Source organism: Oryza brachyantha, chromosome 1, assembly GCF_000231095.2.
Source record: "Oryza brachyantha chromosome 1, ObraRS2, whole genome shotgun sequence".
NCBI classification, from domain to species: domain Eukaryota; kingdom Viridiplantae; phylum Streptophyta; class Magnoliopsida; order Poales; family Poaceae; genus Oryza; species Oryza brachyantha.
The window spans coordinates 32,886,729-32,908,490 of record NC_023163.2 but is presented as its reverse complement, the minus strand read 5'-3'; the positions used below and the strand labels follow the sequence as shown (position 1 = coordinate 32,908,490).

At 47.6% G+C, this 21,762-nt stretch overlaps 2 protein-coding genes and 1 non-coding gene across 3 annotated transcripts; all 3 read left to right on the top strand.

Annotated features, from left to right (window-relative positions):
• The first annotated feature begins 12,686 nt into the window (after nt 1–12,686).
• On the top strand, nt 12,687–14,675 carry LOC102716463 (mitochondrial import inner membrane translocase subunit PAM16 like 2-like). The gene is made up of 4 exons (XM_006645294.3): nt 12,687–12,974; nt 13,069–13,156; nt 14,125–14,255; nt 14,394–14,675. Exons 1-4 carry the CDS (start codon nt 12,972–12,974, stop codon nt 14,511–14,513), a joined length of 342 nt encoding a protein of 113 aa, XP_006645357.2. The 5' UTR covers nt 12,687–12,971; the 3' UTR covers nt 14,514–14,675.
• A 1,006-nt stretch (nt 14,676–15,681) lies between these two features.
• Nucleotides 15,682–15,754, top strand: TRNAR-UCU. Its single transcript has one exon. It is a non-coding gene; the product is annotated as a tRNA-Arg (tRNA).
• A 1,082-nt stretch (nt 15,755–16,836) lies between these two features.
• LOC102716741 (E3 ubiquitin-protein ligase RGLG3-like) lies at nt 16,837–21,311 on the top strand. Its single transcript, XM_006645295.3, has 12 exons — nt 16,837–17,109; nt 17,858–17,999; nt 18,314–18,398; nt 18,520–18,660; nt 18,754–18,867; nt 19,490–19,587; nt 19,661–19,737; nt 19,806–19,911; nt 20,137–20,264; nt 20,368–20,512; nt 20,605–20,661; nt 20,852–21,311. The coding sequence occupies exons 2-12, from the start codon at nt 17,871–17,873 to the stop codon at nt 20,933–20,935; spliced, it is 1,164 nt and encodes a 387-aa protein (XP_006645358.1). The 5' UTR covers nt 16,837–17,109; nt 17,858–17,870; the 3' UTR covers nt 20,936–21,311.
• Nucleotides 21,312–21,762: the final 451 nt, after the last annotated feature.

Sequence of the window (21,762 nt, the reverse complement as noted above, 5' to 3'; positions counted from 1 at the left end):
GGCCTTATCTTCATATTATGGCCAAACCTTTTATTTTGCTAATATTTGAACAAAATTATTTGCCAAAATTAAAATGCCGGCCGCCTGTCTCGTGCGCGAGTCGGAGATGAGCGCAACAGGCGCGCAAGTCGAAGCGACGGCTGAATAGTTTGCGCGAGTGCTGTTGTGGGCACGGAGACTGAAGCGTCAGGCGGAGACGTCGCACCGGTCACACGGTAAAGGCGCAGATAGTGGGAAGTCACACGGCCACACAGTAAAGGTCACAAATCGCGACGATAGTTCAATTGCTCAGCCCCTTTTGCCCGCCCCGCGTCCTCACACTTCGTAACGATGCCGCGCGCTGATCGCAACCCTGCTCCCTGGGGCGGAGGGGCCTGCTGCCGCCCTCGCTGATCCGGAGTGCTAAGGCGGTGGAGAAGGTGCGCCTCCTCATGACTGCCCCGAGCGAGCGCCGGCCGGCCGTCGCCATCGAACCAGGCGGGCGATCTGCTCAGGGCCCAATGAGCCCACCCAAGTGGTCTTCTACCTTGCCTACATCTTGGCAGGTCTGATCCCCCCTTCTCCGACTTCTTCTTCCAGGTACTGGAGCTGTACGGGCTGCAGATGCTGCACCTGACACCGCACGGGATGCTGGTGCTGGACATCTTCGCTCACTTCTGCGAGATGTTCTTGGGCATCTTCCCATCGATGGACTTGTTCCCCCGCCTCTTTACCGTCCGCTCCATCGGGAGGAACAAACGGTTGGGCGTGCCGGTGCTGGCTGGGTGCGTGTACTTCTCCCCTCGCGCCGGCGTGGAGTTTCCACCGATGGTCGTGAATGTTAGAAATCACCAAACAATCGGCAAGCTTGATCATGAACAGACCTACGTGCAGCATTTGGACAATCTGAAGAACGAGGAAGATCAGGATTGGTGCAGCGTAAACTTGGCTGCTTTTCTGGTTTTCTTATTGCTGTATATATAGACTCTCCTAAACATAGAAACACTCCTAAACATATAGAAACACCCCTAAACAAAGAAACAAACTCTAAATAAGGCAGGAGAAACACGCTAATCCAAAATAGGAAAATAAGCTAAACTTAGGAAAATATAATCAGCATAGGATTATCTTTAACATTCTCCTCCTAATCCTGATGCTGGAGTTTGATGTTGATGACGCCGAGTTGATCACGCAGATCCTGGAACTTCACGCGACCAAGCGACTTTGTCAAAATGTCCGCGAGCTAATCCTCCGTAGAAATCTGCGCGAGAACGATCTTCCCGTCCTCCATGCACTCTCTGATGTAGTGAAATTTTGTATCTATGTGTTTGCTCCGAAAGTGATGGACGGGATTCTTGCTTAGATCAATGGCAGACTTGTTGTCCACCCTGAGTACCGGCGCACTAAGCTCTGACCCGACAAGATCGTTCAGCAGCCGAGATAGCCATACGCCTTGGCATGCTCCATGTGCTGCAGCGATGTACTCAGCTTCGCATAACGAGAGTGCCACCACCTTTTGCTTGCTTGACTGCCAGGTGATGGGTCTGCCACCCAGGCAGTACAGCATGCCACTGGTGCTCCTTCGATCGTCGATGTCTCTGGCGTGATCGCTATCACTATAGCCGATCAACCGGTTGGGCTCTTCACCCTTCTTGCTGTAGAACACACCAAGTTCCTGGGTACCCGAGATGTACCTTAGTAGATGCTTCACTGCCGCACGATGATCCTCGCGTGGCTGCTCCAAGAATCTGCTCACAAACCCGACGGCAAATGCAATGTCTGGCCGGGTATTCACCAGATATCGAAGCCCTCCAACGATACTCCGGTACTCCGTAGCATCCACCAATGGACTGCTACTCACCTTACTCAGTTTACACCGCGCCTCTAGGGGCACAGCGCAGGGGTTGCACCCCTTCATACCGCTCTGCTCAACGAGTTTCGCGGCGTACGCCGCCTGGCAGATGCTGATCCCGGTCGCCGTCTGCTTCACCTCCAACCCAAGGTAGTAGGACAGCCGCCCCAGATCGCTCATCTTGAATAACTTCATCATCTCGCCCTTGAACTTGACGATGTCGCCGTTTCCCGTGATGATGAGATCATCGACATATACGCCGACCACCAGGCGGGAGCTCCCGGTGCCCCGAACATACACGCCATGTTCCGCCATGCACTTCTGGAAACCAAGTGACACTAGACTGTTGTCAAGCTTGGCATTCCAGACCCTGGGTGCTTGTCGAAGTCCATACAACGCCTTGCGCAGCCGCAACACCTTGTGCTCGGCTTTGTCGACGATGTACCCCGCCGGCTGGGCGACATACACCTCCTCCTCAAGATCACCATTGAGGAATGCGCTCTTCACGTCCATGTGATGAACTTCCCACCCTGCAGAGGCAGCAAGTGCAAGTAGCATTCTCACCGACTCCAGGCGAGCTACCGGAGCGAACACCTCCTCGAAGTCGATGCCGGTGCGCTGGACATACCCCTTTGCGACCAGGCGTGCCTTGTGTTTCACGATGGCACCGTGTTCATCGCGTTTCACCTTGAAGACCCACTTGAGGCCGATTGCTCTGTGCCCGGTTGGGAGGTCGACAAGTTCTCAAGTCCCATTTTCCCAGATGGACTTCATCTCCTCGTCCATCGCGTGCTGCCAACGCGCATCCTTTTCCGCCTCGGCAAACGACGTCGGCTCCTCCGCGGTTACCACGAATAGCTCCTCGCGGAGTTCGCGCTCAGCCTGTCCCGGTGGTGACGCCGAGCCGAGAATGTCGTCGATACGACGGTAGCGAAGCGGGGCGTCGTCGTGGTTAGCATCAAGATTATCCTCCTCCACGGGTGAAGGCAGGACAGATTCCACCGGTGGATCTTTGTCCAGGGGTGGGCTTGGAGACGGCGCCGAGTTTGGTGCAGGCGTGTGCGGTGAGTCTGGAGCTTCCCCTGGCTCCACCCCGATTTGTGCCGAGGACGTTGTTGCCGGGTGGTATGCCGTGGTGTACTCGATGGTGAAGTCGGAGTCGACGTCAGCAGCTGCCTTGCCACCCCAATTCCATTGGGCATCTTCGTCAAACACCACATCACGGGAAATGTGGATGCGTCGTGTCACCGGGTCGTACACACGATACGCCTTGGAACCAGGCTCATACCCGACGAAAATCATGGGCCGACTGCGATCATCTAGCTTCTTCGCATTCGGCGTCGTCACCTTAACATGGGCCACGCACCCGAACGTGCGCAAGTGATGCACGTTCGGTTGAGTTCCATTCCAGAGCTCATAAGGTGTCTTGCCGTCGATGCTTTTGGACGAACTCCTGTTCAGCAAATACACGGCGGTGTTCACCGCCTCCCCCCAGAACATACCTGGGAGCCCCTTCGCCTTCATCATACTCCGTGCTGTGCCCACCACCGACTGGTTCCGACGTTCGACGACGCCGTTTTACTGCGGTATGGGGCTGTCAGCTCACGTCGCAGCCCGAGCTCCGCGCAGTACTCGGTGAAGTGTCCAACCGTGAACCGCCCCCACGATCAGTGTGAAGCGCTCGGAGTTTGTGGCCGCTCTTGCGCTCGGCGGCCGCCTGAACTCGCTTGATGGCATTTGGGCAGCATCCTTGGTGGCAAGGAGCGTGAGCCACATATAGCGGCTGTAGTCGTCCACGAGTAGGAGGAAGTAGCGATTGCCACTTGGGGTCGCTGGTGTGATGGGCCCGCAGAGATCACCATGAATCAATGCGAGCGGCTCGGAGGCGCGATGCAGGGTCTTATGGGGAAATGGGGCTCGTCGATGCTTGCCGGCGAGGCATGCTTCGCAAACCTGCTCCACCTGGGACAGGATTGGTAAGCCTCGTACGAGAGACTCTCTCCCCATCTTGCGCAGCACAGCAAAGTTGATGTGCTCGAACCGACCGTGCCAACACCACACATCCTCACCTGCGCGCGCCATCAGGCAAACCGGTTGTGCAAGGTTGACGTTGAGCACGTAGAGTCGGCCTGGACTGCGCATAATGCGGGCAAGCAGACGTCGTTCCTCGTCCCACACGCGCATGACGCCGTCCTCGACCTCCACCTTGAAGCCAGTTTCGTCCGGTTGGCCGATGCTGATGATGTTGGCGGCGAGGCGCGGGAGATAATACGTATTATGGAGCATGCGATGTTCGCCGTTCTTGCATGCAAGCAGGACCGTCCCACGTCCTTGAATGCGCACGAGCGAACCATCCCCGAGCCAAACATTCCCGGTTATCTTGGTGTCGATGTCGCAGAAAGCCGCCCTTGAGCCGGTCATATGGTTAGATGCACCGAAGTCGAGGATCCATTGTTTGTGATCGTGGTCGGCGGCGGCGTCCACCGCAGCGAACACTTTCTTCTCCACCAACTCAACGATGTCTGAGCATGGCCGCGACATGGGCTGCGACGGCGACACGCATGCGTCGTCCGTTTGTTCCACCACATCGATGCAGCCACCTGTCAAGAGCATAAGCGTGGGCTCATCCTCCGTGAGCTCATCCTCCTCTTGAGTGACATGAACCTGCTTCTGCTTGGGCTTGCTCCTGCATTCTTTGGCCCAATGACCAAGTTTGCCACAATTTCGGCACTTGTCCGTCTTACGCGCCGGGCTTGCATTATCACCACCACCACCGCCACTGCGCCCTTGCCTGCCACGGCCGTTGCCACCGCCATTGCCCTTCTTGGCCGCCTCCTTCTTCTTGTGGCGTTCAAGCCACTCCTCCTCGGTGAGGTAGAGTTTGCCGCTGCCACCTAGTGAAGACGAGGATGACGACTGGATGGAGTCCTCAGCTGCCTTAAGGCGTTCGGTGACCTCCTCCAGGGACAAAGTAGAGATGTCGAGCAATGTCTCAATTGAGAGAACGAGTTGAGAGAACCTAGGTCGTGCAACGCGGAGGTACTTCTCGACCACCTTGCCGTCTGGCTCGGGATCGCCCAACGTGGACAACTGTGTGACGATGGTGTTGAGCCGCATGGCGAAGTCTTCGACCGACTCCCGTCGCGGAATGCGAGAGCCTCATACTCGGAGCGCAGTTTTTGTGCACTTGCCTTGCGAATGCGGTCGTTGCCGACGCGCATAGTCTTGATGCATTCCCATGCCGCCTTCGCCGTCTCCTTGGTAGCCAACGTCGAGATCATCTCGACAGGGACAGCGCTGCATATGGCGTCCAACGCCATCCGATCTTCATGGAATTCCACCGCAATCCCTCCCGGATCGATGGCTCCCCATAAGCATCGTGCTTGCAGCTTGATCTTCATCAACAAAGACCACTCGTTATAGTTCGTCTTCGTGAGCACGGGGTAGTTCGCCGGGCCTGCCGCCTCCTTGACCACGCGGTGTATCACCAGCCCGCGGTCGTTCCCGCCACCGCCCGGGGCGTGGCTGCCGGAACCTCCTGGAGTGCACTCCGTCGGGGAAGGGGAAGACGAGCGACGGCGAGGCATGAGTACGACTTCAGTCGCACGATCTCGTGTTCAAGCTCTAAACCTCGCTCTGATACCAATTGTTAGAAATCACCAAACAATCGGCAAGCTTGATCATGAACAGACCTACGTGCAGCATTTGGACAATCTGAAGAACGAGGAAGACAAGGATTGGTGCAGCGTAAACTTGGCTGCTTTTCTGGTTTTCTTATTGCTGTATATATAGACTCTCCTAAACATAGAAACACTCCTAAACATATAGAAACACCCCTAAACAAAGAAACAAACTCTAAATAAGGCAGGAGAAACACGCTAATCCAAAATAGGAAAATAAGCTAAACTTAGGAAAATATAATCAGCACAGGATTATCTTTAACAGTGAAGAGCAAATGGGAGGAGTGGCGGCAGCGCTGGGTCTACATCGGCGTCGACACAACCGATCGGCTGCTTCTTCCGGTTGCCTCGGCGGTACCCAATCCTTCGTGGACCGCCGTGCCCCCGTCGGATCCGCGCTTGGAGTCCACCCTCGCACGGATTACGGAGCTCACTAGAGCCGGCGTCACTGGCCCCATGGTGCTCCTCCTCGGTGGGGTGCAGGCGGTGGTCCAGACCTCACTATTGCTGAGGCCGGGTGAAAGCTACGAGCTTCCTCCAATCGTGCAACCGCTGTGCGGCCACCCTGACCGGGTAAGGCGAGCTCCCGGCCTTCACCATCGATGAGAATCGGGCCCAGGCAGCGGTTGTCGATGTGCTCCTGCACGTGATGGAGTCGGAGCCGGACGACGAGGAGACCATGGAGGTGAGGGAGCGCCGCCGGAAGGGGAAGCGGCACATGGTGAACTTATCTGTGCCGGGGGGCGGTGGTAAACGCCGTCGCATGGTTGTTGCTCGATGGGCGATGATGACGAGAACTCGGTGCCACTGACGCATCTATATTCTAGGTCCACCAGCAACCGGGGGAGGTCCCGCCAGACACCAACGCTGGTGCCCCAGCGGATCTTTCCCCGGAGGCGACGGCGGGCGGCGGCACGACCCGTCCTACCCCCGTCAGGTCACGGCCTCTCTGATAGCGGCGACCCTCGGGGGCTCGCCCGTGCGGTCTGTGGGCTTTCTCACTGCCAGGGCGTGTTCCTTCTCTAGGCCTTCCTCTACGTCAGCCCGACCACTCACACTGTTTTCGGTCTTGACCTTCTTGCTTACTGTTATCTTGTTTTCGCAGGCCGGGACCCTGTGGAGCCGCTCCTCGGGCACGGTCACACGCTCCCGGGTCAGGACCGACGGCGGCATTGACGACGCCGGTGGTTGGCGTGCCCGCGGTGAAGGCGGCGGGGGTGGAGGCAAACGCAAAGCTCTCGGCCGCACCGGCGGGAGGACCACTAGCGTTGCCGTTGGGCTCTACGACTCTACGAGCGATGACCTTCCCCCAGCGCCGGCGGAGGCTGAGCTGGCGGTGGTACTTCACCCCACAGCCAGCCGACCTCAAACTGCCTGCGTAGGGCCCCTAGGGGTGGTTGATCGTGTCGTGGCGGAGGCGCGGAGTGCGGCACAGCGGATCGAGGTTGCTGCCGCGGAGGCTCGGCGGTCGGTGCGGCGCTAGCTAGCGGAATTTGAGCGCCGCTCGTCAGCCTTATCGGCCCGGGAACGCACGGTGGAGGCCGCGGAACGGGAGCGGGTCTCCCGGCAAATGGCGGCAGCCCAATCGCTGGCGGAAGACCTGGCCTCCCAGAAGGCCGAGGAAAAGTTTGTTGCGCTGCAGGAGCGGGCCCGGGCACTGGAGTTGCGGGAGGCAGCAGCCGCCATCCACGAGGAGGGGTTCATCTCCAGGGAGCGCCTGATCAAGGGCCTCGAGGCGGACCTCGTCGCCTGGGAGTTCGTCATGGCCTTCGCCGAGCAGCTTACCGAGGCCCGCAAGGAGGCTGCCCTCCGCATGGTCACCTACGCCCGCGAGCGCTTGGAGGGGGGTGAACCGCACGAGGGAGTGCCTGGCTAACTGGGAGGCCAAGGTGACGGAGGAGGAGGCCGACGTGGCGCGGCAGATGGAGCAGCTCGAGCTCTAGGAGTCCCAATTCGAGCTGGAGGATGCTTCCGTCTACACCCGGGTCTCCATCGTGGAGGAGCACGAAGCCGCCTTAGCGGCGCGCGAATCCGCTGTGATTGCCCGGGAGGTGGCCGTCTCTCGCCAAGACACAGGACCGTCTGACGAGACCCGGCTCTGGGCACAGTTGGAGACGGTCCGCCACTCTCTCTGCTGCCTCCGTAAGGCTCGGGACCTTTGGGCGGAGAGACTACGGGAGTCCATTGACCTCCTTCGTGGAGTGCTTCGACGCTGGCGGCTCCTGGACGCTAAGGGTCCGGTAGTGCGGACCCATATCCTCCATGAACTCCTGACAGAGACCCGCGAGGTGTCTCTGGCCCTGGGGGGCTGCCCCGCCGTGCCCATGAGGTGATGGCGACCGAGGGACGCCAGCTGGCGGCGGCCGTCGCGGAGTACATCCTGGGATGCCTCCGCGCCAGGGACCCAAATTTCTCCGCCGCCCTAGTGCTGGAGGACTTCCCTGCCGGGACGGAGGAGGCGGCCGACGTTGCCAGGGAGGTCGCGGCCTTCCTCGATCGGGGGGAATATGAAGACTCTGAGTTGCCAGAGTCCCCGCAGGAGGAGGCTAGTGACGCGGCGGAAAGCAAGCCCCCGACTCCCACCGCCTAGGGCTCCTTCTCGTTTACTGTATTTTTCTTTGCCTTGTAAATACAGCGTTTAATACGAGTTCCGGATCATGCGTGCGCGGAAGTCCCGAAAGTATCCGCGACCCGCGACCCTTGGTGCGCTCGGTACACTAGATCCAAAATGCTTCTCTCGTCCGCCTGAACGTCAAAGCAACATAATTTCAATTAGGGGGAACAAGGTGGAATGAGGGGAAAAGAAAAAAAATAATGACTTCAGAAGTCGTACTTTGCCAAATTTATTCTGCTTTCATATAGTACTCTATTTTCTAAATTAGTTACATTCACTAATCATTAGTCAACAGAGAAGTACTTCATTGTTTGTTAATTTAGACAAGCCTGAAACTACTATCTATACCTTTACATTGAGATTAGTATGACGAGAGTATGACAGATGAAGCTTACACTAACCACCCTCATATACGCAGCGCCCTTCTAAAGCTTGTTTCGCTCAGTCATATATCCAATAAACTTTGAAGGAATCATAATAATATGCAGATTAGATATTTGAAAATATGAATTAAAATAGTCTCCAATGGAAAGTGATGAATCCATTTGTAAGGCATGTTAATCAGGAAAATATTTCCATTTGATGAAGTCATTTCAATAGTCGAAGATTTGATCAGACCCCACACCCCCCGCATCCCTTGCCGGATGGAACCAGTCTTAACTACTACCCCACGTCGCCGGCAGTTTCGCCCCGGAACCGGCCACGCCTGAGCTCCGCGCGCCTATAAAGAGATGCAGGTTAAATCCCACTGACTGACTCACTTATTGAAAGATCGACACGGAGGGTTCTGCAGTTTTGCTCATTGTCAAATCCTCGTTGCCTAGCTGTGAAGCAACCATGCACTGAACAGTGCATGATGAAAGAAGTCCAGAGACTGGAAAATAGGTAGTAAACATGTATTGTTAGGTCTCACGGTACATTTACCGGTGCCAATTACAGTAACCTAGCATTTCACTTAAAAAGGATTCTCATCCTGTGAAAATTGTATTCTGAGAGAACAAATTCATCTTAAAAGAAAATTATGATCCCATGCAGTAGTATCACAGAAGTTGCATGCCAACAACTACAAATACTACAAAAGAATCTTAAAAGAAAATTATGACCCCATGCAGTAGTATCACAGAAGTTGCATTCCAACAACTACAAATACTACAAAAGAATGGAAATTTACACATTTCTAGTGCATCTATAATATCTACATTTACTAAGCAAGGCCTCGGCGACGAACGCGCCCCGGGTCTTCTTGTTCGCGTACTCCGACATGATGGTCGCCGACAGCGGGTAGTCGTCGCCGATGCCGAACCCGAGCCAGAAGCGGAAGTAGCAGAGCGTCGCCATGACGCTGGTCGGCGTGTTGGAGAACGAGAGCCCCGACGCGACGGAGCAGATGACCATCATCACCAGCGTCATCCCGTACACGCTCTTCCGCCCGAGCTTGTCCCCGAGCCAGCCGAAGAAGAGCTGCCTGCAACGAACGAACTAACGCACGCGCGCAACGGTACGTGTACTTACGCTAGGTCGGCGGCGGTGGGAGGTTGGTTGCCGGGGCCGCCGCTGGAGCTGGACGACGCGGCGGCGCCGTCGCCCGATCTCGCCGACGCCTCCTCCTCCTCCTCCGGCTGCGCGACCGCCGCCGTCGTCCCAGCCACGTCCTCCGTTAGATCCAGCGCTGGCACATCATCCCCCAGCTCCGCCAGCACCACCGACGAGTACTCCACGAACACATCCCCATGAAACGGCGACCACTCCCTAGCAGCCCCAACGGTTATATATTGTACTGATCCTCGTGAGTTTATTTATAGCATATATCTCTAGAATTTTATCTTTATCTCTAGAGTTTTAATTGAACTTTGTTATATCTAACCGTATGTATCTATATCTCTAGCATTCTCCCTCGGTTGTAACAGGAGCGAAGCGAACGTTTGCGACTGGATTTGAAATCTTGTGTTTCATCATCTTCTTTTCTTTGTTTCTCCATTATCAATTATATCTTTGATGGATAATCCTCTACCGTGGTGGATGAGTCCTCTTCTATGTCATCTCGGTCCTCCACCTTGGTGACTGTGTCCCCTTGTATATCGTCACTTGTCTCTCTCCTCTATTCCCTCCCGTAGTCATAGCGGGACTGTGATGGACAATAGCGATGACACAGACGCTTTTGACTGAAGTTGTCGAGGATGACTTGTTGTAATGTTTATCGAGGTAGCCGATCATGTAGAAGTTGTGGTCGTTGTAGACATGGTAGTTGATGTAGCTGCATATAGCCGAAGGCGAAAAAAATTAGAGACGGAGCTACGATCATAAATGAGGCACCTTACAGATGTCAGAGGATGCCATTGAAAGTGTTTCTGCATATGTCAGAGAATGCCCTTGGGTCATCTTGCAGATGTCATCAGAGAACGCTGTTGACGTCAGGTCACCAACTTTTGATTGTACTCCGTACGTCGTGTAGGAGGTCAATAGTATAGTCAACTGTTGGCTTTAATTTGTCTATAGCCAACTTAATAGTCAATTCATACAGTAGTTACCTATAAATATATACTACACAATTAATATCTAGTCTCACATATCATACACATATATGTCTTGGAGTTTGTACTGCAGTTGGCTACAAATCTGTATAATCTTTTGAGCCTAACTAATCTATCATTAGCACATACGGGGTACTGTAGCACTTATAGCTAATTATGGATTAATTAGGCTCAAAAGATTCATCACACGATTTCTTTCCTAACTGTGCAATTAGTTTTTTTATTTCATCTATGCTTAGTGCTTTATTTAGGTATCTGAGGATTCAATATGATGTTTTAGAAAAAGTTTTTGGTAACAGGGCCTAAACAGGGCCGATAGCCGAGGCAGGAGAAGAGGCGGAGCTCAGAAGCAATAAAATCGACACAGCACACGACAACTGAGGGCTACAACTCAGATCCACAACATGCAGAGAGCCAGGCTTTTCTTGTGGGGATCCTCTGACTTAAGTCACCGCGGTGACATGTAGGCTACGATCGGTGGGACTCACATGTCAGCCACCCGCGTCCCTTTGACTTAAATCAGAGGAATTGCGTCTGACTTTCCTTCCTCCACCACCCAGCTAGGCCGAAAGCAAACAACCGAGCGTGCTGTTCCTATCCTACGTGGCATAGGCCAGCGGCCTCGCCCGCCACTCTTCTATATTAAGCCCCGGTCAAAATTTCTAGGAAGGTTGCCATATAGATATACGAATATATATATTTAAAGTATTAAACATAGTTTAATAATAAAACAAATTACAAATTTCATCGGAAAACTATGAGACAAATTTATTAAATCTAATTAATCTGTCATTAGCAAATATTTATTATAGCACTACATTGTCAAATCATGGCGCAATTAGACTTAAAAGATTTGTCTTGCAATTTACACGTAATCTACGTAATTGATTTTTTTCCTACATTTAGTACTTTATGCATGTGTCCAAACATTCCGTGAGTACGTGAAAATTTTTGTTTCTGAGAACTAAGCTGTAAGTACATGTGTACTTTACTCTAAAATAAAGTGTTGATATAATTAAGGGTGTTAATGGGCCAAACTTTTTGGATTGTTTCACGATCCTACTTAATTATTAGAAATTATTAACTCAAAATCTATAAAATTTTAATCCATTCTATTTTAGAACTAACCCTTAAATTTATGGAAAAAAGGTTAAGCCTCAGCCACATGTCAGGTTTTTTCTCCCTTCTTCTCTCCCTTCCTCTCTTCTCTGCTTCTCTCCCGTCCTTCTAGCTAGTGGCCGGCAGCAGGCGGTGGCGACCTGTGGGCTGGGGCACAGATGACGATCAGCGGGCGGTGGTGGGGAGGCGGGCACACCCATACACGGAGATGACGCGGCACCGGAGGGGCTCGCGCAGGCGGAGCGACGCGAGGAGCTGGGCGAGGACGAACTCCATAGCCGGGAAGAGGCGCGCAGCGGCGAGCTTGCAGGCGATGATGGAGGGAGTAGCAGAACAATGCGGAGGTGGTGGAGGAGGAGGACGGACCGACGGCCATGGGGCTGAGGAAGAGGCGGAGCGCAGCAGCTACGTCAGGATTCGGGGGGCTAGGGCGCGGATGGCAGCGAGGGCCGAGGGTTTGGGGCGCGGACGGCAGGCGGCGGCGAACGGGGCACCGGGGAGAGCAGAGCCCCGCCGCAACCACTCACTAGCGCACTCTGCCTCACGCTGCTGTGCGTGAAGGGAGAGAGGAGAGGAAGGGAAAGAAGGAGAGAGAAAAAAATAAAAAAACTTATGTGAGACTCTTCGTTCGTCACATTTACAAAATCAGTAAAAAATGTGACGAACGATTTTTTTAATGGATTATACGAGTTTAGGGGTACACATTTATATCAATTAAGCAACGAAAACCAGATTCGTATTTAAGTTCGGAGATGTTTGATGGACTTTTTCCTTAAATAAAACCACCAACAAATTGAACTGGCCCAATGTAGACCTGACAGTAAAATCGTAACTGGGCCGAACGTAGTTCGCGTTCTGCTAGGACCACTACCAGTGGTCTTTCGTGCTTCGCAAGATGAGGCCGAGAACCCACAAAGCCGAACCCGACCGCTCCTCTTCGTTTTCAGAAGCCGAACACCACCGCCTCCTTCGCCGCCGCCGCCGAGAAAGAGGAGAGAGAGAAAGAGGAGAGAGAGATTCGCCGCCGCCGCCGTCGCCGTCGTCTTCAGGTTTCGCGGGAGCAACAAGCCAGCGCCGCCTTCCCCTCCCTGCTGCTGCCTCTTGGGGATTCGCCGCCTCCTGCGCCGAGGTCGCACCCTAGGGTTCCACCGCCGCCGCCGCCGCCGCCAGCGGGAGGAGCAGGAGGATACAGCGAGATGGTATGCTGATCCTGATTCGTTTATCTTTTACTTGCGATTTGTTCCCCCCTTTCGATCTTCGCCGCCTCATGCTTGCGTCTAATTTTGGCGGCAGGCCGGTAGGCTTCTCGCGAATCTCATCGTCATGGGCGGGACTGTGCTGGGCAGGGCCGCGGTTCAGGCGTATCGCCAAGCCATCGTCAGTGAGTAACTCTTGTCTTGATGAGCTGCTCTAACATGCCGTTGCTCGCGTCGTGATTGATGGTCACTGTAATAACTATTGTTAATTGTATTCGTTGTAGCTTACTCATAGTGACTGATGGAAATACACAGCCCTGTGATTGATGGTCACATTAGTAATTATTCTTAATTGGATTCGTTGTAAATAAGTAAATTACTAATAGTTGTCTAGCCCAAATAGTATTTTGCGTATTTGGAAATACGCGGTCTGTTCCCCTGTTCCTTATGGCTTTTCTTTTTTGCCACAGTTTGGATGTGCCAGGCTGCCAGACATGATTTATCATGACTTCTGTTGTCAATCAAAATGAGCATAGCAAAGAGTAACTTGATAATGGATAGGAAATAAGCACTTGTTCTACGCATATATTGTGTTATGTTGTGTATTGAAGTCATTTGGTAGATTAAATAACCATTTGATAAATCAAAATGATGCCTTGAACTTTATTCCTTTGTGCATCATGGGTCTTTAGTTCACATCCTTTTTATGCATATGAGGATCGTACAATAGGTTTAGGCTGTGTTTGCAATCTGTAACTTTTGATGATTCTTGATCATGACTGAGTTAATGGGATTACACATATTACACTGTTCCAACTTGTTTGCTTGAATATTAGCTCTTCTGTTGATTGCCTGTGATGCAAACTGTCTGAGAATTTTCAGTCTGGATATTGCTGAACAAATATTTTTCCTGGCATAATCTTCTTACCAATATTTATGCAAAAACACCTGTTTTTTTTATTATTTTCTAAAGTGGCATACGTGAATTTGCGACCAGGCTAATATTCCATGCCATGTACTTTTTCCGAAAGGCAATATATACATGTAGGAATTGCTTCCTTTTTCTGTCAGAAGCAACATCTCTTTGAATACATCATCCATGCCATGCATGTTTGCGTTAATGAAATTAATAATTTCTACCTTTGCCCTGTAGATGCAAACAAAACTGGAGCTGCCCAGGAAGTTGTAAATGGTATTCGAAGGGGTAGCAAGGCCATGACTGAGCAAGAAGCCCGGCAAATACTAGGCATCAGCGAACAGTCCACTTGGGAAGAGATTATCCAGGTTTGTGACAATATGCTCTCATTAATTTTATACATTCTATCAAGTGGTATTTTGTTTCAGTCTTAATTTCATGCCAATTAAGACTGTTGAAAGCACATGGCAGTCATTGAATTTCTGTCTTGTTCGAATATTTTGCAGAAATACGATACCATGTTTGAGAGGAATGCTAAGAATGGGAGCTTCTATCTCCAGTCGAAAGTTCATCGGGCTAAAGAATGTCTAGAAACTGTATATCAGAAGCCCGACATGCCTAGCTGAGGTCGCGTAGTCTGTATTTGAAGCGTTAGGGATCTAATCGATGAGCATGCCGGCGTGGCTGAAGATCGCGATTCTTGTTAATTGGTTGTAACGGGATGTCACTTCACCTGGCAATAAGTACTGTTCCACAAATGAAAAACACAAATTTCGCATATTTTCATCCGTTGTGTACCTCTTTGTGCTTCCTCATCGATTCTTGTTAAGCCGTTCGTTGTGAATTTGTGGTCACGCCAGTGCCTAACAAGCATAGCAAGAATTGCATCCGCGATTTGTGATCTTCAGGCTTCGAGCTTGTGTTTGGGGTTTGGAACTCACCGGGACTTAAGTTTCATACCGTATTTCCCTTTTTCTTTTCCTTGCCAAAAAAAAAAACTCCCAAACGTGAACCAAGGAGATACGATGCACCAGATGAAAACGTTCGTGGAAAGTGATTGTTTCTGAACAGATCCCGTTTTCATACAGAGAGTTTATTCAAGGGCTGAGTCTAATGGACGAACGTCCAAAGAAAGTTTATATATATAAACTTTTATACTTTATTTTTTTATTTTTTATATGAAGTTTATTGTAGAAACAAATTTAATATATAAAGTATCTGCTAGAAAATATCCACATAAAGAATATTATCTTAGAAATACAGAGATTATACACTGAAAAATTGCACGATGTTTCTTCCGTGTACCAAGTTAGTGTGTCCTTTGTCAAGTACTCTCACTAGTCACGTTTTATTTGACGTTGGATGTACTTCTTCTGTGTAAGTCTTTTCAGTCTTATCTAAATTCATATGGATATCAATGATATATATATTTATCAATTGATGAATTTAGATAAGGCTAGAGAGACTTATAATATAAAACAGAGCTAGTACGAAGTTAACAGTACTTGTAACACGGGATCAATTTCAGTAGGTGCCTGGCTAGTTGCTTTGCCTATTCACTGTCTTCTTCCATGCGACAGACTGTGAATACTCCTCGGTAAAATGGCAGTAGAAAACAAGACGGGAATAAAATATTCTGCAACAAAAATTTCTGGGGGACCTCTCTAATGTTCTGTTCAAACTTCAAACCCATTTCTTAGCTATATTTTGGAGGGTATTTGGCAATAAACATGTTACAAACTTACAATGGGTCTAAGGATTAGTACTAAAGATTTTCTTGTGAGAATCAGAGAAGCGCCCGTGGCCTAATGGATAAGGCGTCTGACTTCTAATCAGGCGATTGTGGGTTCGAGTCCCACCGGGCGTGATTTTGTTTTTGATATTTTTTTGTTTCGCTACCGTTTGTACTAAACAATAGCACTGACGCCGTTCGTTTTTTTTTTTTACAAAAAAATAGTAAGTTATGGGTGGTGATTGCCAAATAGCATATTTTTAAAGAAAAAATAATTTATAAATAAAAATTTTATGTATGTATTATTAGCGATCCAAAAGCTAAAAATAAACATTAGTGAAAAAAACTAAAATTAATTTCAAATTTAATGTTAAAATTTTAAATTTTGACCGTTAAGCTCACTAAGTCTAATTCATTAAATAATAAATTTAATTATAATAAAATAGATAGTAATCATATATATTTTTTTAATAAGACAAACGATGAAACATGTACAAAAGATTAATAACATATTAAAATTCGGAGAGTATCGCGTAATTTTCTGCCCATTCGGCTAAAGAAGATTGATAAGAATACGGTGATGATAGACGACGACACGACGACTGCGTCCTTCCTCATTCCCTGTTTGTATCTTTGCCTGCGGTAGTGCGGTGTCGTGCGTCGTCTTGTCTTTTGCCATCATCATCGGATGGCATCAAGGCATGGCGCTTGATTTTCGTGATGGTTGCTCTCACGCAACATCAACCTGTTGTGTGCTGTTGGCACCCTCGCCGGGCCGGCGTGTCTACAGAAGGAATATCCATGACCATGGAACTCACCTGCCAAGGGACGACGGAGCTTTCTTCAAATCGACAGGCACCTCTCTCTCCGTTTCGGGTTAATTGATATTTTGATTTTATCTAAATTTATCTATAAATAATATGTATTACATATATACTGCTAAAACATCTTATAAAAATAATTTTTTATTTAACACCGTTATTTTTTAAATCTATATTTAATAATGTCTTAGGTAAATTCTTTTACAAATATTCAAATGGTAGGTCATGTTTAAAATACATTTACTAATAAATCTAATCTCGAATAAATAATTTATAATCATTATTTTTAATATAAATAGTTAAATGCAAAGATTAAATGGGTCGAATTTAACCAGTGGCGTGACTAGTATTAAAGCCTTCGTTGACCATCCATCCGGTTCGGCACCTCCTCCTCCGTCGGTCTCGTGGGTTGCGTGGACGGACCGGACCCACCACTCCACTCCGCCACCGCAAAGCTTCCGCTTCGCTGGCCCGTCCAGCCGCGGCCAGGCTTGCGTTGCGACCACGCCTCGCCGTCGCCGGCCACTCTCCTCCCGTCCTCCGCGGCGGCGAACCTCACCATCTGCAGGACAAGAGCAGCTCCTCCTCGTCCCCGTGCTTTGCTTTCGGCTTGGGGGATCCATCCATCTCTTGTTCCCTTTTTCCCGCGGTTCTACTCCAGGCTGTCTGGTAAGACTTGCGTGCGTTGTTCTTGCTTCTTTTGCTTTATTACGCCATGGCGCTTCTTCAGTTCATCACGAATTTCCACTTTATTCACCGAGTTGGGGCGTCTCATACATGCTTTACCAAGAATCAGATTAACGCTCCATAGTCTCTCAGAATCTCCAGCACCTCCAAATAGTTCAAATTCTCACCCAAATTGATTCTAAGAATCCATAGCTGTAGAATCAAAAAAAAGAAAAGTTGAGCTAGAAGCAAGAAGCTGGAAACCAGATTTTCCAGATTTTGAGAACATGGCTTCGGTTCTCACCGGTTGCTCTTAAGCTCCTCCAAACAGGACCGACATCTTGCTCGGTAACTCAAGTAATGCTAGCTGAATTCAACATTAGTTTCATGTTCTAGGATGTCTTATGGCTTATCAATTTCTTCCTATCATAGTTGTTGTTAGTGTTAAGCAACTTACAGACTGATGACAACTTTTGCTTCTGGAGTACTAGTGCCTTTCGCACTTTTGACTTGGCCCTTTGTAGTTTGTAGGATTAAGGGGGCGGCAAACCTTGTACTTTAGGTTGCAACTTGCCTCTATTGCTACCGTGAAATACGATTGCTTTACAGTTGATGAATCCAGAACTGTTTACTCTCCATTTTCTCTCTGTTTGCATCCAAACTACGTGTATGCAATTTACAGCTGGAAATGTACTTCCTTTGGGGGTGTAATTTCATCCTAATGTATCGGGAATTCCTTATGGTTATGCAGATCATTACTGGCCATGTGGGGTGAGCGAACTCATCACAAGCACTTGCATCAAGCTCATGCTTCCTCTGGAACTTCTAAGGAGAAATTTCAAGCCAGAGGACAACCAAAGTTCATACCTGACAACTACAGCTCAGTGGATGAGGTGACAACCAGTAAAGCTCTTTGTATTCCTGTGTTTATATCTCAAGCCTAAACAACTCGCTCTCCTACTTTTGATTCTCTCCTATTGTGTTGGACATAATAGACAGATACCAGATACTAGTACTAAATCTTGTTCTAAAGGACAGATAATTTTAACTGGAGGGAGTACTTATTTTGTTTGCTTCAAAGATTTGTTTGTTTCCCAAAATTTCTTCCCACAATTATTCAAGATTGAAATGCTCTTCACTAAACGAAAAACATGTCATGTGCTTGTATGTACTGTTGTATAACCTGTTACATGTTTCTGGTTTGAAGGTAACTTCTGCGTTAAGAGAGGCTGGTCTTGAATCTTCAAATCTTATTCTCGGTATTGACTTTACTAAAAGCAATGAATGGTCAGGTGATGATACTTCTGTGTTACTGTTACATACACTGTCTGTTTCATTTAAGGCTTTCTTGCGATTTTACTTGAGGGTCCGTTTTGGTTTAAACAAACAAATCTTTCTGCTGATTTTCTGTAGGCAGATATTCCTTTGGAAGAAAATCTCTGCATGCTATTAGTGGCGCTCCTAATCCATATGAGCAAGCAATTTCTATAATTGGGCGAACACTGTCACCTTTTGATGATGACAACTTGATACCATGTTTTGGGTTTGGTGATGGTGAGTATTATCTGAATTTCCTCTTTTCCCTTTACAGTCTAATTCAGCAGTATACTTCCTGTATGAACTGCTACTATCTAATTCATTCTGTAGCCTCTACGCATGATCACTCCGTCTTCAGCTTCTACCAAGATAATCGTTCTTGCTGTGGCTTTGAAGAGGTTCTTCAAAGATATAGGCAAATTGTCCCACATTTGAACCTTTCAGGTAAGAAGGACCCTTCATTAAGCACAGTAGAACAATGGTAACAGGTTATGATTTTCACTGAATATTTTATTTCAGTAACTACCACAGTACATACTTCAGTATATTCTATTGTTCTTCTTTCTAGCATGGATTATAATTTAGAGTAGCCAATGTTTTTGGTGTGCATCTTTATTTGTACAAGTTGTTTTAAAAATATCCAAGATTTCTTGTATCAAATTGTTAATGTTATAGCATAGCACACACTGAGTTCTCCTTGAGAATGCTCAGTAATCTGGAAACTAGTTTCAGTCACTTTTTCAGCGTTATTTCCTCTTTATTCATGACATCATGATTATATACATTGTTTGATTTCACAAAATTTTGACTAACTCCCCTAAACAAAAGTTATTGTGTAATATAGCTCATTTGTTGTGTTTCACTGAATAATAGCTCAATAAGTTGTTTGTAAGCATTACCTCTGTTTTAGGTTATAATGTATTCCCTAGATTCATATGGATACTAATGAATCTGGCCATATATATAAATCATATACATTAGTTCATAGATTCTAGTAGGTAAGTTTACTTGCACTACTGTTTTGTACTTTTTGCCTGGTTCATTATTTTTCAACTGGTGTGTGCAGGACCGACTTCTTTTGCTCCTCTTATCTATGCGGCAATTTCTATTGTCAAAAATAGTAACTGGCAATACCATGTCCTCGTCATCATAGCTGATGGGCAGGTAATTGTTTGCAACAGCAGAAACCTTCGCTGGCATTGTCAGCATGTCTTTCTTACATAAGCAAAAAATGTAGGTGACCACCTCAAATACTAAGGATGGAAAATTAAGTCCGCAAGAGCAAGCAACTATACAAGCAATTGTTGATGCAAGGTAAATTAAATTCGTTCTTAATTAGAACTCGGTGTTAAGGTTTTACTGAAACCTATTTGGTTGCTCAGCTATTATCCTCTTTCAATTGTGATGGTTGGGGTGGGAGACGGGCCATGGGATGCTATGCAACACTTTGATGACTGTATTCCTGACAGAGCTTTTGACAATTTTCAGGTGATTATAATACGATTATTTTGTCATTTCAATTCCACCATTCCAAATTTTCAACATTGCTCCACTTAATGATGTGAGCAAACTGATGATTCTAGTGAGAAAATTATACTACCTTGAATACAACCTACTTTCTGGCATTGCCTTCTGAGTAGAAGAGACCTGTGAAACGATTTCTCAACGATTTATTTGACTAGAAGTTAGAACCTTACTGATAAACTACTGCAGTTCGTGAACTTCACAGATATTATGTCAACAAGTAAGGATACGCCGAAGAAGGAAGCGGCATTTGCCCTTGCAGCCCTTATGGAAATACCTTCTCAATATAAAGCAACACAAGGCCTCCGACCTCCTGAGTACTTGCTCTTCTCAGTTCTTTGCAGTCCTGCATTAATTTCATGGTCACACACTTTCTTTTCTTAATTTTTCTTATATTCTACCTATTTCCTAATATCACAGAAAGCATGCGGGTCACGCGGCCAGTTATCTGAGGATTCTTCCTCCTCCAAACAAAGTTCTTGAGCATGATAGTGCTGCAGCATCACGTCCTCCAACTGCAAGCTCCCAGTCAACTGGCTTTGGAAAGAATTTAACTGATGAGCAGGTAGGCACCTCTGGCTAATAAATATAACCAAATCTTTTTTCCAGAACTGTGGCATGTAAACCGTTCTTATTTTCTTTTATATCATCTTCAAGGTTTGTCCCATCTGCTTAACCAATCCAAAGGACATGGCTTTCCAATGTGGTCACCTGGTAAGGTTTTCTGTGCATGAGTACTGTTGTTGGCGAAACATCAAACTATGAAATGATCCTGTATAACTATGTTTCTAGTTAATTATAGGTGAACGTTGTGGGAAATCATGTTTTTACCAAAACTTGAAATGAACAAATCAGTAGTTACTTTGAGTGATTAACAAACCTTCTTTACTTGTGTTTGTTCAAGACATGCAAGGAATGTGGCCCAACTCTATCAACATGCCCCTTATGCCGTGTGCCAATTACGATGCGTGTAAGGCTCTATTCGTGAGGTGATCTGACCTTCTAGACTGCAGGAATAAAATATTCAATTCAATCAGTACAGTACTACAGTGTATATGGTGTTCGACATTAAGGAGCTCAAGAGCTCGGAAGCACAAGCACACTTGCATCGCATGCCGAGATGTGGATGACATAAAAACCATGTAAAAAAAAGCTAAACTAGACTATGTTGGATTAGTTTTGAAATTTCAGGTAGTATATACTTTGGGCTATTGTATTTGTTTCTTGTATGTACCAGGAAAAGAGCTGACTTCTGATGCTTGAATCAAGGCTGAAAAATTTATAATGTGTATTTTTGGATGCATTATGCTCTTCAAAATAAATGAGTTCATTTACGCACTTCCAACATGTGCACAATTTGAGGCGTATTCATGCTATGTGTGAAATCTTGCATAGTGTGAATACATGTCTACGTAGTAGGCTAAATTCGTTCCTACTGTCTCTGTCCCATAATAATCTCATTTTTCGTTTTTCCGTGTCTAACGTTTGATCATTCGTTTTATTTGAAAAATTTATAAAAAACTTAAAAAAAATAGACATGTATAAAGTACTATTCATATTTTATCATCTAATAATAATAAAAATATTAATCGCAAAAAAAATTCAAATAAGATAAATGGTCAAATGTTGGATATAAAAAAATAAGATTATTATGGGACGGAGGTAGCACTTATCAAACATTAAACAGGTAATGAGGCTAATGAGTAGTACTTCCTCTTTGGATTTTTTATCTAAGTTTGACTTTTCATTTTATTTAATTTTTTTATAAATATAAAAAACTATAAATCATGCTTAAATTTACTATAGTAATAAATT

Excerpts from the sequence above, each read along its gene's own strand:
- LOC102716463 (XM_006645294.3), top strand. Across the intron at positions 13,157-14,124 it reads GTATCGCCAAGCCATCGTCA|ATGCAAACAAAACTGGAGCT; the intron begins GTGAGTAACTCT and ends TTTGCCCTGTAG. Across the intron at positions 14,256-14,393 it reads CTTGGGAAGAGATTATCCAG|AAATACGATACCATGTTTGA; the intron begins GTTTGTGACAAT and ends AATATTTTGCAG.
- LOC102716741 (XM_006645295.3), top strand. The coding sequence starts at position 17,871 with ATGTGGGGTGAGCGAACTCATCACAAGCACTTGCATCAAGCTCATGCT. Across the intron at positions 18,661-18,753 it reads ATGTTTTGGGTTTGGTGATG|CCTCTACGCATGATCACTCC; the intron begins GTGAGTATTATC and ends TTCATTCTGTAG. Across the intron at positions 19,738-19,805 it reads CAAGCAATTGTTGATGCAAG|CTATTATCCTCTTTCAATTG; the intron begins GTAAATTAAATT and ends TTGGTTGCTCAG.